This window comes from Amphiura filiformis, chromosome 12 (assembly GCF_039555335.1).
Source record: "Amphiura filiformis chromosome 12, Afil_fr2py, whole genome shotgun sequence".
Taxonomy (NCBI): Eukaryota; Metazoa; Echinodermata; class Ophiuroidea; order Amphilepidida; family Amphiuridae; genus Amphiura; species Amphiura filiformis.
Window position 1 is genome coordinate 43667559 of NC_092639.1, and position 18431 is coordinate 43685989.

General features: G+C 38.0%; 1 protein-coding gene across 1 annotated transcript; it reads right to left on the reverse strand.

The window, feature by feature from the left end:
* Window positions 1-899: 899 nt before the first annotated feature.
* Window positions 900-17808, reverse strand: LOC140166259 (uncharacterized). Its single transcript, XM_072189665.1, has 4 exons — window positions 17643-17808; window positions 11991-12187; window positions 5909-6022; window positions 900-2754 (listed from the first exon to the last, which is right to left on the reverse strand). Exons 1-4 carry the CDS (start codon window positions 17650-17652, stop codon window positions 2605-2607), a joined length of 471 nt encoding a protein of 156 aa, XP_072045766.1. The 5' UTR covers window positions 17653-17808; the 3' UTR covers window positions 900-2604.
* Between the last annotated feature and the right edge of the window lie 623 nt (window positions 17809-18431).

The window sequence follows — 18431 nt, forward strand, 5'->3', positions numbered from 1 at the left end:
ATACGAGTTGTAAGATGCCAATTATCATACCGTTTTAGCTATGCTTGTTACATTGCAATCCGCCACAGTAATTCAATCTCTGATCTCTATACACTGAATTGGTCACGATGTAAAATAAGCTACATTAACAGATTATAATTTTAAGAAATGCGATATTGGCCCATGATTGTTTTTTACACATGCATACACATGTTCTGACTTACATCCCTGCTTACAAGCTCTAACAGGCCCCCAGTCCTAGACCATAGGCCTACTATAAATTAAATCGCCTTGTAGTAGCGGCGCTATACATAACTAAAATCGGGTACGGTGTATCCGACATTTCTCCATTTTATTATATGGTTATATACATGATTTATATCCAACTGGAATTATTATATGAATGGCCCATGAATAAACAATGGCTCCGGAACCGGGGGCTGGGGTCCCAGCCCACTCAATAATTTTGGTGAGCCCCCCCAATAAAATTCATAATCTATATGCTCAAATTCAAAAATTTAGGATAAAATTCATAATTTTAGGTAATATTCATAATTTTAGGTATAATTCGAAATGTAAGGTAGAATTCATGTAAAAATGTATGCATTAAAAAAACCTTAAGCGGTTAGCGTTCTGGAGAAGGCCCAAAATCCCGCCCACTCCAATATTGAAAATCTTCCGGAGCCTCTGATAAATGATTTACCCAATACAATTTTTCCATGGGTTTATTTATTTGATAATAATGTATTTTATATTGGATTCATTTCTTCCTTTACAGGGTGTGTATCTTGAAGACTCCTTGATGTCCGTCCGGTAAAGACAAACTCGGTGCACAGTCAGATTCGGATTTATTCTCAAATGTTTCAGGTTTAGTAAATTAATCAAAACGATGATAAAAAAGCACAAAGCATAAAGCACAGTTAGGAATCAACATTTATTATAAACAAATTCATGCAACTATGGCAACCAGCTTTTGCAATCTAAATTAATGAAGAGTTTGTGTCCAAAAGTATTAGTCCAATAGCTGCCTTGGGTCAAATTTTTCTGATTAATCATAACATTTTAAGATTTAAATGACATTTAACAATTGGGATGGATATGTTTGTAACTCTAGCTTATTTTCTAACTACTTTCAATATCATTTTGTCGCCTAAAATTCTCCAATGTAAGGTTTTGAAATGGCTGCCATTGGATTTGATGCCTTTTGAAAAAAAAAATTCTTTCATAGTTATCGTTTTCTTCGCACGTGGGAGGTTAAAGAGTTCACAATAATTTTTTTAATGATAACCAAAAAATTGTTATAACTATTCTACCGTATTGGCAAGGTTATTGCTGCTCTTAGGAATATCTTCAAATAAAAAATTCATTGGACTTAATGCCTTTTGGAACCAAACTCTTATTTCAGGAGAGAAACTTTAGAAAGGTGACCGCTAACCCCAACCCTAATCCTAAACTTGATTCATATACGAGTATTTGATCTCTCGGGAAAATGACAGTTATCTTAAGTCTTGATTAAGATCATGATTAGTCAACTGGCAAAAAACTTAAATTTCCATGTTTGCTATCGCTGGCAATATTAAAATGTTTATAGAAATAAAAACCTTGTTTTTGTCACAAATAACAATTTGGTTCAGAGGGTCATTTTGGACGCCAGTTTGGATTTTTGGACATACAGCAGCTATTTGTGAATTCGAACATATGAATAGACACCAAATATACCATATTTGGCCAGAGAATGCTTGAAAACTTATTTTGACCCTTAAATGGGAGTACCCCGGAAAAAGCCACCGGGATCGTGTTCCTCGGAAAATTTTGGTCTGGCATCGACTTCTAACATAAAGTGAACACCATTTCCCAATCGCGCTTAGCCGAGAGGCTAACTAATAGACCATTGATTTAATAATGCGTTATTTGAAAGACAAATGTTTATGTGATCATGCCATGAAAATAATCCATATATGGGGGTCACAAGTCAACTTTCATTACATACTGACCGACCCTCGTCCACGTCGAGTGTACGCTCTTCTCACCTCAATGATTGACATGAGGATTAGATCACGCTTGCTGGTCTTGGTATGTCGTGCCCATGGGTCACGTGCGTATTTATAAATACGTATTTATAAATATATTCGAAGTATACTGATGTATGAGAAACATCTTTCACAGTGTATTGTGAATTCTCAGAGATTCTATTCATCGATTTTGTGAGATTTTAACAACCATGCTCCTGGATCATAATAAATCGAATTGAATGATAGGGGCGCTCTTCATTCATGTATCATTTTGAATTGATTTATAGGGTGCTATTGATGTACGCATAATACTCGTAAGGCATAGGTTAAAGGTTCGAGTCTTATGCTGGTTTCATACTACCCTGCCGCTTGCCGTGCCCTGCCGCACGCGCATTGCAGACAAACGGACACAATAAAGGCTTGTCATTGGTTGAAACGCAGCGGCAAGCGGCAGGAAAGTATGCTGGAGGCTTTAATGCTAGCATTCAAATGAAAGCAAACTGAAGCAAAATTGGAAAATTTAAGTAAAATAATAATATATAACGGCCCTATTAAATAAGTCTTCTAGTTATGCTCCAGGAGCATGATGATAAGTCAAAATCTCATTCATTTTCTACACATCGTCATCATCTGGATTAACCAAAACTACAATAACTGCTATGATGGCTGCTCCTATAAATATAGCTAAAACACTGAATAGTTTGGTTTGCATTGCCGCACTTCGTGCACCTTCTATATCACCGTCATTCAATCGTTCATGTACCTGAAATAAAGGTGAAAAACAAACGAACAAATGAGAACAGTTATGGTTTCACACCACCAAATAGTATTATACGGTTGTGCGCCCAGAATGCATTTCTCAGAAAAAAACATGGATGGCTTAAAGTAAGCATTAAAATGAGCAGATATTTGCATAACTTTGGCTAAATTTGGATTGTGCATAATTAGTAATACCAAATCCTGCAAGTGTACCACAGATGGAAGAGATCGAGTGTTTTTTAATGATTTTAAACAGAAACACTGGCATGATTTTACAGGTAAATTGGGTAATTCCCAGACATCATGGACTTTGAGGGCCAGTCGTAAAAATAATGACGGTCAACTTATATTTTTTCCCAGGCAGCTAGGGCTAAGTGCAACCATCATAGCTGTCGCTAAGAACTTGCGAAGAAAAAATGACGTTTTCTTGAGGCAAATTTAGTACATATCTCTATGGGGAATTATTTGGTGGTATGATATCTTATATATAGCTTCAAGTTGCTGTCACGTCATTCATGAAAAGAGGTACCAATTCCAAAGTTATTTTAAACAACTTTTAAAAAACCATTGGCTGCTGCAGTGCCGCGTCATTTAGTCGTAATTGTTTGAAAAAACTGTTCACACGATTGGTTAGAAGTGGCATTTTTTTTTTTTTTTTTTACAATGGAAGACCTGAGCGCAAGAAGACTGTAAGTCCACTTTTGACGAAATTGAGTTACAGGTGGTTTTGAAGTTATTGGATGAAGACAAACATTTTGACTCTTTTTTTCATTTGTCTCCATTTGAGGCCACGTGAGGGGTCAAGAGTGGTCAAAATGAAAGCATTGTCCAATGTCGTCAAGAGACATGTCAATTTACTCGTCTCATCACAACGACTACGAAAATATATAAATTTTCATACATTTTGAGCTCGGTTAATGAGTTTGAGGGTCAATTCCGTTTAAAGGTCAACTGAGGTCAAATTTTAAAACAACCTTCAAATTAAATAAACAAGGTGTCAAATTATTGCTCGTCTTTGAAATAACTCCCCCTCCCCTCTAAAATTACAAATCATTTCTTTGCATAACTTTACATACATTTGGTTGATTTGAAAAATTTGATGGTCAAAAATTATCACATTTTCCAAAAATGATACTTTCAAAAAAAGTTGCACTTTTCAACATCCTACACATGTAATGTACATATAATGTACAGAAATGTTCTCGATATCAACGTGATCAATGTTTTGATTGATTTAATTGTTAGTTAATTTTCATAAATTTTGTGCACCTGATTACTCAGTCACCCATGCAATCATCTTTCAGTATAAAACAATGGTTCATTGACATGAATTTTGACATGAATGGGGTTTTCAGTCGGTGTTTCAAAAATGTTAAAATCACTATAGGAGTAGAAATAAGGTTTGTAGTGTGATGCTTATTTCTTTCATTGGTTAGAAGAGATGAAAAATGGTAGACTGAAGCAGTTGCAAAGATCGATCGATTTTTGAATTTTTCAAATCAACAAAATAAATGTCAAGTTATGCAAAGAAATGTTTTGTAATTTTAGGGGGGTCTTTTGAACCCTTTAATTCCAACATCTGCATTCAGTTTTGAGTTATAAGCTTTTGTTTCAATCCGAGCGCAAGAAGACCGTAAGTCCAAAAATGATAAATCGATTAATATCAAGCAATATTACAGATATTTACTTGGTTAATAAACAAAATGATTCTTCTTCCCTATACCCATGTACCTGAGAAATATCAATATTATGGCTTTTTTGGGTTTCCAAATTATCTTATTTTAAAAAGTTTAAACGATCCTATCTCAAAATGTCAAAATGGACTTACGGTCTTCTTGCGCTCAAGTCTTCAATTGTGTTTACTTTCTCTCCATAAAAGACAACATGCATATTTTCCGGGGCATAATTAACCTGGTTTGAATATTTGTTTGAGCCTGGTCCTATCAGGAGCCAAATGTGTTTCCACATGGAGCGACCACTTATACATACAAACAGACATCCAACAACGCCCTATAAACAAACCAGTAAAATCTTTTCAATGCAACTTTGTTTCAGTGTAACATGTAACATTGGAAATAAACCTGGTCCTTGTTTTAGACTGTTGCTACACCCGGATTGCCACAATGAAGTACCACCGCGTGCCAAGCATAATTTGGTCTCTTTTTGAGATTCTTATATTTTGTTATTTGAAGCAAATGTTTATAGTTGTGGTCTTTCTTTCAAAAATATGGAGTAGCTATTCTGCCCTATTATGATCCGAGTGTACGAGTAGTAGGCGATATTTCAAAACGATCCAGATAAGCGGCGAAATTTTGTCTTACGAATCCATTTCTTGAAGCTTCCAAACTGAGTGTTACAGACATCTTGTATTAGGAAGACACCGGGGGGGCACTCCAACTTTGAAAGTGACGCGTATATAGGGCTGTTAAGACCCAGTTTTCAGCATCGCTGTCACCCAAAGACCCCATATTTTTTTACGGACACATGCTCTGTCACCCGACATGCCCGAAGACCCCCTATTTTTCCATTTGATCTGTCACCCAAAGACCCTTACAGGTTTAATTTGAACGGTAACTTTCATTCATCACTGATTTTGTTACTTATTTTGCAAACAACAAAAAAATTTGAAGCCATTTAGCACTAGAATTTTCGAGGTTTCTGTGGCGCTGTTTCGGTTCTCGCCCACAGATTCCATGTAAAAAAAGGTCATGTTCTCACTCAATGACCCTATATGTTTTACAATTTGCTCTCACCGAATGCCCCTTAGTGCGAAAGTGCCAGCCCTACACCTATATCCATTTTAAATTGAAGTGCCCCCCCCCCCCCTTCCCGGAAGACGTACAAAAATCAGAGACGGGTTTACAGTAGGCTAGGCCAAAATTTGGACGCCCAAACTTATCGTCACGAAGACATGGGCACTAAAGTTTTGGTTACGTATAAGATCGACAGTGGCGGCGGATGCATTGAATTTTAGAGGGGGACGAGCACATTGTTCAGGTTCAGACTATTGTAGCCAAAAATAAAGTAGCTACTTCAAGGACCAGTGCAGGCGAAGCACGACCATATTTTTGGTCAAAACATCGAGATTTTGGAGACAATGGGCCGGGGCCCATCTGGTCCAATGGTAAATTCGGCCATGACTAAAATATTAGAATTACCTGTTGGAGTTTAAAGCAAGCAATGATGCCTAATGGAAAAAACAACACCAGAGCAATACAACAATAGTAATTCAGTCTCAGTTCTGAGCCAGCTGTCAGTTGTGGTCTGCCAATCTGAATTAGAATGAATATAGGAGAAAACAAAATACGTGTTTTATGATGACAGCGGTCCACGTTTTATTAATTCGTCGGGTGTATTACATATTGACGGATGTTAAGCCCAGGGTGTATTACATAGTGACGGATGATGATCGCAAATTTATCAAAAATTGACATCGGGAAAACGTTGAGTAGGTAAATTGTACTGGGCATATCATCAGCAATTCATGTGCTTAAAAGTACACCCTTAAAAAGATATTTTCATAACGTTAAAATATAGTAAAATCGTATATCACATATGTAATAGATTGCCAAGGTTATCCGTCACTATGCCTTGCGCAATTTTTTCGAGAACTCAACATCCGTCACTATGGATTTTACCGTAAAGTGTAGATCCGTCAAATGCACCACACGAATTTTCAACATTTTCCAAAATGGAGATGTTAGTATTGAATATTTTTTGTTTTTTATTTACCTAAAGAGGGTCAATGTGAGTTAATATATGAAAAACGACATATATAGCAAAAACTTCACGTCCTTGAACTGGGGTGGTGTGTGGGAGTAGGAGTTGGTGTTGGGTTTAAAGGGGTGCGTCGGTTGTTGGCTTGCACAAAGTACCCGCCAAATATATCGGAGTGGTTAATGCAAAGGAGGGGCAGGCCTTTTGACATTTAGGACATAATTAGACCCGACTAGCCAGTGTCAAATAGAAGTAAACGTATACACGTCTGGAGTTGGGTTTCGCGAGACAGTAGGGTCCGCGTACATGTGATACACGCGAGATCAAATGAGGCACAACTAAAGCAACTGCGCTTCAATGATACACCGTCTTTGATCACGCGTGTATCACACGCTGACGCTGCTGTCTCGAGGAACTATAGACAATGTTTTGTACGGTGTACCATCTCCGCCAATTTCCTTTTTAATTTCCCCTTTTTTTAATTTCCTTTTTTTTTAATTTCCTTTTTTTTTTTATTTTCTTTTTTTTTAATTTCCCCTTTTTTTTAATTTCCCCTTTTTTTTTCCCCTTTTTTTTAATTTCCCCTTTTTTTTTTAATTTCCCCTTTTTTTTAATTTCCCCCTTTTTTTTGAATTTCCCTTTTTTTGAATTTCCCTTTTTTTTTTGAATTTCCCTTTTTTTGAATTTCCTTTTTTTAAACTCACGGCGCACGGCTTTGGAAACTCTACGGGCCTGCATGTAAATATTATGAATGCTGCATGCGCTGGCTGTGACTGACATGATGAACACGTGCATGACAGTGGCGACCAACGTTGACTTCGAGGGTATTGCTCGCGGGATTTGCTTGAAACACCCATACGATTTTCCTTAAATTGATATTAATTTTTTAAATAATTTACTTTATTGTTTTTATACTTACTTTCACCAACTTTAAGCCAAATCAGATGAAGTTTAAAATGTAGCTCCTGGATGACCTTTGACCTCGGATGACCTCGATTTTAAGTTTTACGTGTTCCCCTCATATCAAGGATTCCACTCACCAAGTTTGAGCCCGATCGGACAAAGTTTGAAATTTGACCCCCCTCCGTAATGACCTTTGACCTCGCTTGACCTCAATTTTATTTCGGGCATATATTCCCCTCGTATCAAGAATTCCACCCACCAAATTTGAGCCCGATCGGACAAAGTTTAAAATTTGACCCCTCCGTTATGACCTTTGACCTTGGTTGACCTCGATTTTATTTCGCGCATTATATTCCCCTTGTATCAAGGATGCCACCCACCAAATTTGGGCCCGATAGGACAAAGTTTAATTTTTTGATGAATATGCATTTTTTTTGGCGACATAATTTCCCTTTTTTTGATGTGTGCGTATAATGGTGCAGCTAGTGGATTCATGTTAGTATACCGCGGGGAGCATTAGCCTTAGTCAAGGCTTCGTCCGTACTTTATATTTGAACACAGCTGTCCAACATGGATAGCGCTCGCATAGCTTTCTATTTTTTTTTATATCTTGGCCTATTATAGTGAAGACAAAAATTAAATCCAAACCTAGTAAAACAATCCGAATCCAATAGAGTGATCACGAGGCTTATATTAAAGAAGGCCTAATTTGAATTAGATTAGAATAATAATTATTATATTAAATATTTAGACCCTTCCACTGTATAAGTCTTTATTCGGCCTATAGCTAAAGCCACGATTTCTCCGTGTTCATGGTGTTACAAAATCTAAAATCCGTGTTGCAAATTGGACGATTCCGTGATTTTCCGTGTCCACTGTAAAGCACTAGGCCTATGGCCAGAATCTTGGATCGCAGGCCTAAAATTAATGCTAGAATTGATTGTTTAATGGTTGATTACTGCTAAATAATCACTTTTCTATGTTTTATTTTGCAAATCAACACAAAAGTTAGACATTTTATACAGTTTTTCACTATTTGGTGGCATTTTCAAATTTCCCTGAGCAAACCCCGACATAAGATGAGTTTTAACATCTTTTTAAACATAGTTACATTTTTAGCAGTTCTAAAATATATAGGCAGTTCATTCCATAGACGTGGAGCTGCAATTTCAAATGACTCATGTGCTCTTATTTTGTAGAAGTTGCATGTTTCCAGATCGAAGAGTACGAGTGGGAACATAATTTGAAAGAAGTTCAGATAAATATGACGTAGCAATAGGCCTATCATTATTACATTTATATACAATCAACATAAGTTAAACAACAATTCATTGGAACACAGGAAGCCAATGCAGTTCCTTACCAGTGTGTTATTAGTTTGTGAGAAAAATGCAAAAATAGTCATTATGCCTAATAGTCATAAAATAGCTCTATTAAATAGTACGAATATGCCGTCCCTTTACATGGCAATATTGATGGCAATTTTAAAACATTTGGCATGTGCAAAGGAGGGGGAGGCGAAGATTATTTTTTTGGCAGGCCGAGAAGGGAAGCAAGCAATTTTTTGGCACGCCTTGGGAAAATTACACCCCCCCTCACGGGCCGGGATAACCACTGCGATTTATATACTAGTATTCTTACGGTTTTCCCGTGACTTGAAATAAGTCTACGGCCCTAGCACACAGGCTCCGGCACGCGTTATTTCTTTCTGCAACCATAATGGGCCGCAACACGATAACACATAGTACATACATGTAATTATAGGCCTATGAGGCTAGATATAACACGAGTTTATTACCATTATTATTTCCTCTTACTTAATAAAATAAAAAGCAATCGATAGAATTAAAATTTTACCTGGGGGTTCGAACCCACAATCTATGTATCCATAGTCTAATGCCTACACGACTGTGCTATGATTCGTTGTGCCAGAAAAGTGTTTGTTTATGATACTTATTGATTTCGGAATAAAGTGCATACACACAATATACTATTACTAGTATATTAGTACTAATAAATACGTATACATGTATAATCCTAACCCTAACCCTAACCCTAATCCCTAACCCTAACCCTTACCCTAACCCTTACCCTAACCCTAACCCTTACCCTAACCCTAACCCTAACCCTAACCCTAACCCTAACCCTAACCCTAACCCTGACCCTAAACCCTAACCCTAAACCCTAACCCTAACCCTAACCCTAACCCTAACCCTAACCCTAATCCCTAACCCTAACCCTAACCCTAACCCTTACCCTAACCCTAACCCTTACCCTAACCCTAACCCTAACCCTAACCCTAACCCTAACCCTGAACTAAACCCTCGAACCCCTAACCCTAACCCTAACCCCAACCCCAACCCTAACCCTAACCCTAACCCTAACCCTAACCCTAACACTAAACCCTAACCCTAACCCTCAACCCGTACCCTAACCCTAACCATAAGACCCTAACCCTAACAATAATGAACCTTGCCTCGGACTACTGCCTTGTTAATGTCTATCACCACTTGATGTCAGGGGCCGAGAAATCAAAAATGTTGGCACACTTGTGCTAACAGATTTTCAAAGGCTTTCGATTTAATTGACCATAAGATCACAGTCACAAAGCTTCTCAAGCTTGGTGTTTCTCCTTCCCTTGTGCAGTGGGTGGTGGACTTCCTTTCTGGGAGGAAACAAAGAGTGAAGTACAAAAACACTTACTCTGAGTGGGTAGAATTACATGGTGGTGTACCTCAGGGCACTATCATTGGCCCTATTGCCTTTTTAGGCATGATCAATGATGCGCTCACTGAGTTTGATAACAACAGAATGAAGGTTTGGAAGTATGTTGACGACCTTACAATAGGTGAAAATAGAGCCATTGATGATGTCACTGAGGTACAGCAGTGCTTGGAATCTCTCCATGAGTGGTCTGTCAGTAACAAACTTAAGTTGAATCCAAGTAAATGCCAAGCCATGAGTGTGTACTTTGGTAAAAACAATCCCCGGATGTTGATCTACGCATCTCTGAGCACTTCCTGGCAGTAGTCCAGAAAGTCAAGTTGCTGGGAGTTATCATCCAAAATGATTTGAAATGGCAAGGCCAGGTAGACAATATGCATTCCAAAGCTAATGGAAAAATGTTCATGTTACGCAAACTTAAAGAAGCAGGTCTCAACGCAGGTGAAATCCTCTCTGTCTACAAAGGTTATATGAGACCAGTGTTAGAGTATGCAGCCCCCTTATGGCATGCAGGTCTCGCTCAGAGCCAGGAGGACCGTCTGGAGAGAATTCAGAAACGTGTATGTAAGCTGCTCCTTGGAAAGGAGTATAAATCTTACTCCGACTCCCTTGCAACTCTGGATCTTGAGCCTCTACACTCCCGTAGACTGCAGATTTGCAAGGAGTTTGCCTCCAAAGCACATGCATCTGAAAAATTCTCCAGATGGTTCCCTGCCACTGACTATTCATCCTCAATGACCCTAAGAAAGCCCCCTAAAGTCAAGAGTTACAGGTGGAAAACCAAAAGATTCAAGGAAAGCCCAGTTCCATACATGGCTGAACTCCTGAATCATGCTTAGTGTTCTCCTATCCATCTAGTGATTTGGTTTGAATCATTTTTTGTGGGAATGGATGGATGGGAAGGGCTGGTGTGATTTGGTAGTCCAAGCCTTTTAGTGCAATTCCCTCTCCTGTCATGTTGTCATATTATCATATCTTTTTATTATGCCGTCACATTGATATTCTATTTGGTTGAGTTTGTGTGCAATGGTAAGTGTGGGTGTGTATCAGTGGATGTTGGTGGGTGTGTGGGGGTGTGTGCAGGGATGTGTTTGAGATATGGTGTTGGTGTGAGTTCGGTTGAGTATGAGCTATAGCTATTTATTAATTCTTTGATTGTACCTTTTAAAATTTTCATTGAGTATGTATTGTGCAATAATTCAAGGGTTTTTTTATGTATTTTATTATTATTTGCATTTCTTTATATAAATTTGATTGTAATTATTGTAATTCACTATGCAATTCAGCCATTTTGGCTGCTATTTGAGTGTTTTAATAAATATACCTGAATATATATATATAGACTATGCGGTTAGTGATATATTGCGGCCCATTATGGTTGCAGAAAGAAATTAAGCCTCCGGCACTGGCGGCACAGGCTATATCAGTGGATACACACACATGGTCTGACCACTGACATCTACACAGTGGGTCTCTCCATATACTATATACATGGTCTGTCACACGCAAAAGACTACAGTGCGTAAAGACCAGCATACGCAGCGGGAAGCGAGCAAATTCTTGGAGTACTGAGTATGTGCCTCGGCCAAGATTCTGCTTTGTGAGAAAATAAAAGGGGAATTAAAAAAAAAGAGGGAAATAAAAAAAAAAGAGAAAAATTAAAAAAGGGAAATTAAAAAAGGGAAATTAAAAAAAAGGAAATTAAAAAAAAAAAAAGAAAATAAAAAAAAAAACAGAAATTAAAAAAAGGGGAAATTAAAAAAAAAAAAAAAAAAAAAAAAAAAAAAGGGAAAAAAAAAAAAAAAAAAAAAGGGAAATTAAAAAAAGGGGGAATTAAAAAGGAAATTGGCGGAGATGGTACACCGTAGTTTTGGACATTATTTTCATGTCACTTACAAGAACAACAGTATCTGCTTGGACTCTGCCTGAGTTTAACTGACGCGTGTGCCCCTGATGGGATGGCTGCCTTCCACTCGATGAGCAATTATGACATGTTTGCCCTGGATATGGTGGTGGTGGGTTGTGACTCGATTGGTATGGCGGTGGAGGAGCAGATGGTGTGGGTGGTGTGTCATCTTGAAACGTCTTGTAATCTTTATTTATATAGATAATACAACGGAATAAAAAAAACAATGTGTAAAGAATAGATAAAGTCTAGCTAAATTAACTCGGCAATGTTGCCCGGGGGGCCACTCACATAATTGGTCTGTATGCATGCGTGACCAAAAAAACAAGGAAAAGGGGGTGTTTTTTTTAGGCAAGGCGAGTTACGCGAGTGACGCACTTAGGGTCTAAAAAACACTGATTTTCAAGAATAAGGGTAGTTTTCTGAAACTGAACAACTTGTTTAGGGTACCTTTTCAAATTTTTATTAAATTATGAGTCCGAAAAGGGTACATTTTTTCATTTTTACTGGCCAAAAAATTAATTAAGGGGTAAATTTTATATTAGATTACCTTATTAAGGGGCTAAATTTGCTGATAGGGTAAAACTCGTTTAGGGGGTGTTTGAAAAAAAATTTGGTCACGCATGCGTACAATGTCATATTTGAGTGATCCCCCCGGGCAATGTTGTCATAGGCTATAGGTGGGTAAAGAAGATGGCGACGTATTTAAGAGTCGGTATTGGCGGCCATTTACTGCCCTATATGAGGATACTGCCAAAAAATGTTTACGCGGTCACAAAGACAAGGAAAAGGAAACGGAGGCAATGTCCTCGAGGGCCCGAAGGTATATATTTTGGAGGATAGCTACTTGGGTGGAAAAATGATTTCACACATATTTCCTAAACGGGTAATAATTATCATGTGTCTTAGATTTGTACCCTGTAAAATTCCATTGAAACAGTTTTCATCTGTGGTTATATGGACATCATTATTACATGTGCCGCTTAAAACATTGAGGTGAGTAGCCAATAAGTAAAGAATATTACTCGATTTCACAAGCTCCAATGGGAATATTTTGCTTATCGCCAGAATCTTGGCATAAGGTAGATTTAGAGGCTTCTGATACATGAAAGTAAAATACAATTTGAAACTCTACCAAGTTCCAGAGAGAGGTAATTTTATGGAAATAGATTCAACTGGGATATCATTACGGGATCATTTCTGCTTAACGGCTAGGTTCAGATCTATAGCTAGATCTAGTTTATAACTATTTTCAATATCATTCTTGCTCACTAACATTCTCCAATACAAGTTTTAAAATTGCTGCCATTGGATTTAATGCCTTTTGGAACAAAAAAGAAGAATTTTCTTTTACATTTATTGTTATCTTTTTCGCACGTGTTAGATTAAAGAGAATTGCAATAATTGTTTTTAAAGATAACGAACACAATTGTTATAACTATTCTACTGGTCCAATGTTATTAAATTCCACAAAGCAGCCTTTGGAGATATTGCCTTCAGGAACCAAACTCTTAATAATGGGCATTCGTGGAAATATACGAGCGACTGAACTTTATTGTCGGCTTAGTTCCATCATGATTTTCAAAGACATGACCCATCCGTAATTGAATACAATAAGCTGCTAAAAGGGAATTAGTGATATAGGTTATTTCCGATGTTAAAAGTATTTTTTTTTCTAATTAAACACATTCTGTTTTCCTGGATGAAATATAACATAATCCTAATCCTAACAGACAATAAAGGGTAACGTTTTATATTCAATTAATTTGTAGAAAAAAGGCATCCCAGCCTACCGTAAGTGCAGTAGCGTGTAAGAGGTGTCCTATAAAAACCACAACCCCCTTATTGTAAATTAATAATGTTCTGTATTCGCCAGCGAGGTTTTACGTGTAATCCGATTATCGACATGGATCACGATTTTGCGTTCTGCACCACGATCGAAATGATCGCAACACAAAGTGTATGTAGTTAGGGGAAAAAGTTCACTTTGGTGACCCCTCTCTGGCTAGTAAGGTTTGACGATTGATTCGACTTCTATGGACCATTTAGAAAAAAAATAGCCACCATGTCCCTCGCGAAAATCCCGGCATTTTTCGCTAGAGGCCAAAATCCAAAATGGCCGCCACCACCATTTTGAAAATTTAAGTTTTGAACCAGAGGACCTTAAATCGTGTACAAAGACACTTTTTTTGTTAATTTGACCACAAGGAATTCAAATTTGACATTACTTTGACATTATGAACTCATATTTACCCAGAAATCCAAGTTGGTGGCCGCCGGCGCCATCTTGAAAAAAATAAGTTTTGAACCAGATTACCTAAAATCGTGTACAAAGACACTTTTTCCGGTAAGTCGACCCCAAGAAATCCGAATCTGACATTAATTTGACGTTACAAAATAATTTTTGCCCAGAAATCCAAGATGGCCCCCATTTGGTAGAGCGTAAATGTGATTTTTGAATGAGAGCAGAAGCATAAATGTGTCATTTCCGCCTTATCTGGAGTTCATGTCCCTTATATGGGGTTTAAACTGCCTTATCTTGGGTTCACATCCCTTATCTAGGGATAAGGCGCCTTACCTGTGGTTTAGACGGCCTTATCCTGGGTTTACGTTCCTTACCTGTGGCTAAGATGCCTTAACCTTAGCATATCGCAGTCTAAACCCAGATAAGGCATCTAAACCCCAGATAATGCGCCGTAACCCCAGATAAGGGACGTAGACCACCGATAAAGCAGTCTAACCCCCAAATAAGGCGCTTTAACCCTAAATGAGGAACATAAACCTAAGATAAGGCATCTAAACCCCACATAAGGCGCCCAAACTCTAGATACGGGTCGTTAACCCCAGATAAGGGTCGTAAACCTCAGATAAGACATCTAAACCCAAGATAAGGCACCTTAACCCCAGATAAGAGACGTAAACTCAGATATGACAGTTTAAACCCCCGATAAGGCGCCGTAACCCCAGATAAGGGACGTACACCTCAGATAAACCAGTCCCAACCCCAAATAAGGCGCCTTAACCATAAATAAGGAACATAAACCTAATATAAGAGAAGTAAACCCCAGACGGCGCCTTATCTGGGGTTTAGACTGCCATATCTGAGTTTACGTCTCTTATCTGGGGTTAAGGCGCCTTATCTTGGGTTTAGATGCCTTATGTGAGGTTTACGACCCTGATCTGGGGTTAACAACCCTTATCTCGAGTTAAGGCACCTTATGTGGGGTTTAGATGCCTTTTCTGGGGTTTATGTTCCTTATTTAGGGTTAAGGCGCCTTATTTGGGGTTGGGACTGCTTTATCTGGGGTCTACGTCGCTTATCTGGGGTTACGGCGCATTATCTGGGGTTTATATGCCTTATCTGGGTTTAGACTGCGATAAGCTAAGGTTAAGGCATCTTAGCCACAGGTAAGGAACGTAAACCCAGGATAAGGCCGTCTAAACCACAGATAAGGCACCTTATCCCTAGATAAGGGATGTAAACCGAAGATAAGGCAGTTTAAACCCCATATAAGAGACATGAACCCCAGATAAGGCGGAAATGACACACTTATGCTTCTGCTCTCATTCAAAAATCACATTTACGCTCTACCAAATGGGGGCCATCTTGGATTTCTGGGCAAAATTATTTTGTAACGTCAAATTAATGTCAGATTCGGATTTCTTGGGGTCGACTTACCGGAAAAAGTGTCTTTGTACACGATTTTAGGTAATCTGGTTCAAAACTTATTTTTTTCAAGATGGCGCCGGCGGCCACCATCTTGGATTTCTGGGTAAATATGAGTTCGTAATGTCAAAGTAATGTCAAATTTGAAATCCTTGTGGTCGACTTATCCAAAAAGTGTCTTTGTACACGATTTAAGGTCCTCTGGTTCAAAACTTAAATGTTCAAAATGGTGGTGGCGGCCATTTTGATTTTGGCCTCTAGCGAAAAATGCCGGATTTTCGCGAGGGACATGGTGGCTATTTTTTCTAAATGGTCCATAGAAGTCGAATCAATCGTCAAACCTTACTAGCCAGAGAGTGGTCACCAAAGTGAACTTTTTCCCCTAACTAATGGCATGTACTACCAATTCGCCGTAGAAGTGACGTAATTAATCGGATTAACTACCATAGCAATAGATGAATTTTGAATATAACGCCCTGCACTACAACGTTCACGCGGTACCTATATATTGAGCCATATATGTGATGCGATCAAGAAAAATCAGTCGGAACTCGGAAATATTGATTTTGAGATATAGCCATACAAAGGAAATATTTCCTTTTGTTTCCTGTTGTTTTGGAAAATCTTTAATTGCTCATATCTTTGCAACCGGTTGTTCAATTTCAATGCGTTTTCTGCAAAATTCAGATTTGTAAATGCTATTTACTATCCTATAAGAATCTGAAAATTTAATATTTCCGAGTTCCGACTGATTTTGCTTGATCGCATCACATATGTCAAAGAAAGGCTGATCACTCGCACCTGTGAGATTAGTATCTTTGAAAAGAGCGCTTTAGGGATTCAATCATGTTTTACCGTTGTTCATCACCGATTAACAACGATGCGTCCGCGTCGTCTGCGTGGTTTACTTCGCGAGGGAAGTAAACCACGCAGACGGTGAAACATGATTGAATCCCTTTCAACAACGAAAAGAAGCTAAAGATCGTGTAATTCACGATTATTTCTCGAGGAATGTCACTTAATCATTGCCACTCAGCCTTACAAAAACTTCGATGATTTCTCTGTTGATATGAGCAATAAAACTACAGAATAAAACGGCAATGTTTAGCCGCTACCTGAGAAATACTGAATTCATCTTGTAAGCTTGCATACGCATAAAGGTTCCAGGCATGCCGAATTTTACGCGCTCTCGGGGTAACGCTTAGTCTCGCTCGCGTTCGCGTATACGCTACAGTAAAAGTGTATTCATCATGGATTAACAACGGTCGGCACCTGTACAAAGGGATAGGAATAGTTGTTGAAATTGCATTCAATCTATGTTTGCTGGCATACACAGGTGATTAGTACCATCTGTTTGTAGTGCAGGGCGATCTATTCAAAAATTGTATTCATCTATTGCTATGGTAGTTATTTCGATCATTACGTCACTTCTACGGCGAATTCCAAAAGGTGCGCGACCCAGTTACCAGGGAGTTATGTAACCACTTCGCTGGCGAATTATTTTGCCGATATATCACCTTAAAATGCAGTTGATTTTGTTCATTTGTTATTGAACAAATGTAAATACATTTTATTGAAATATTGAAAATGGCAGCTATTACACTCTACTACACTTACGATGGTCTTGCAATATTTTTGGCCCATGTTTCTACAAATGGATGGAATATTGACAAAAATATTCCCAGTTAATTCGGACTAAAGGAAGGATTGAGGTAAAAGGTTTTAGATATAAAAAAAACTAATGGCAATTAAAAACGTCGTGTTTCCTGTAATCGGAAGTAGTTCTAATAAATCATCACGGCTCGAGTTTGCACAGACGACTTTCAAATAATTATATTTTCATAGCCTATAAACAAGCGGTAAGTATCTAAAACTAACAGTTACGAGTAGACTCTATTATACGGGGGTACCTTCAGAATAGATGATATAAAATGTAGGCTACTTTTTTATGTAGGTGAATAATTATTAAGCTTACCTGTTGCCATTGCTTCCGCTTTATACACACACGATGTAAAGTTCAAAGATCTCAATAGTAATCAGTGGACCGTCATCCATTGTATCTTTGTCGTATTATGGTTGTTACTGTGAGTTGTTATTTGCTATTGCAATCAATACGGTTCAAGTTCAGGTTTTATTTGGTAACACTTCCTGGTTTCAATAATGAGTAACAAACCTAAAGCGCATGCGTGAACCGGGAGCAAATTCGGTTATTGGTGAGATAACATTGTTTTTATGTGAATCGTCCATGATCCATGTTGTTCCACTTTTGTAATAGTGTTCGTACACAAGGGCAACGAATGGTGACAATACTAAGCTAGTATCAGGAAAAGCTACTTTGAAAAAAGTACAAATTTTAACCCTTATTTTTTTTTCTAATTTTCAAAACAATGACACTCAGTATATTATCATGATCTGTAAACTTTTTAACTGAAATGGCTGTGCTATATGGACTGAAACTAGTTCTATGAAACTTTAAACCCCGTAGTACAGTGCGCTATGGGTTTGGGATTTTATATTCTTACATATGGAACCAATGTTTTTTGGCATCCTTAAACCTGAAATGATCAGAATTTGATCTATGTCCCCTGTGGTTCCCACGAGGGGTCGAAGTTCAAAGTGGGGAAAAATAGTCCCATCATGCTGTAATGTTACACAAATTGTTCCTCTCATCACAGGGAATAAAAAAGTTAACAATCATATTTTTCTATGGTGCTATGTTCATAAATCAAATAAATGCTTGACATTTAATGTCAAGCATTTCATA

Excerpts from the sequence above, each read along its gene's own strand:
- LOC140166259 (XM_072189665.1), bottom strand. Across the intron at positions 6,023-11,990 it reads AAGCAGATACTGTTGTTCTT|ATTGGCAGACCACAACTGAC; the intron begins GTAAGTGACATG and ends ATTCTAATTCAG. Across the intron at positions 2,755-5,908 it reads CTTGCTTTAAACTCCAACAG|GTACATGAACGATTGAATGA; the intron begins GTAATTCTAATA and ends CCTTTATTTCAG.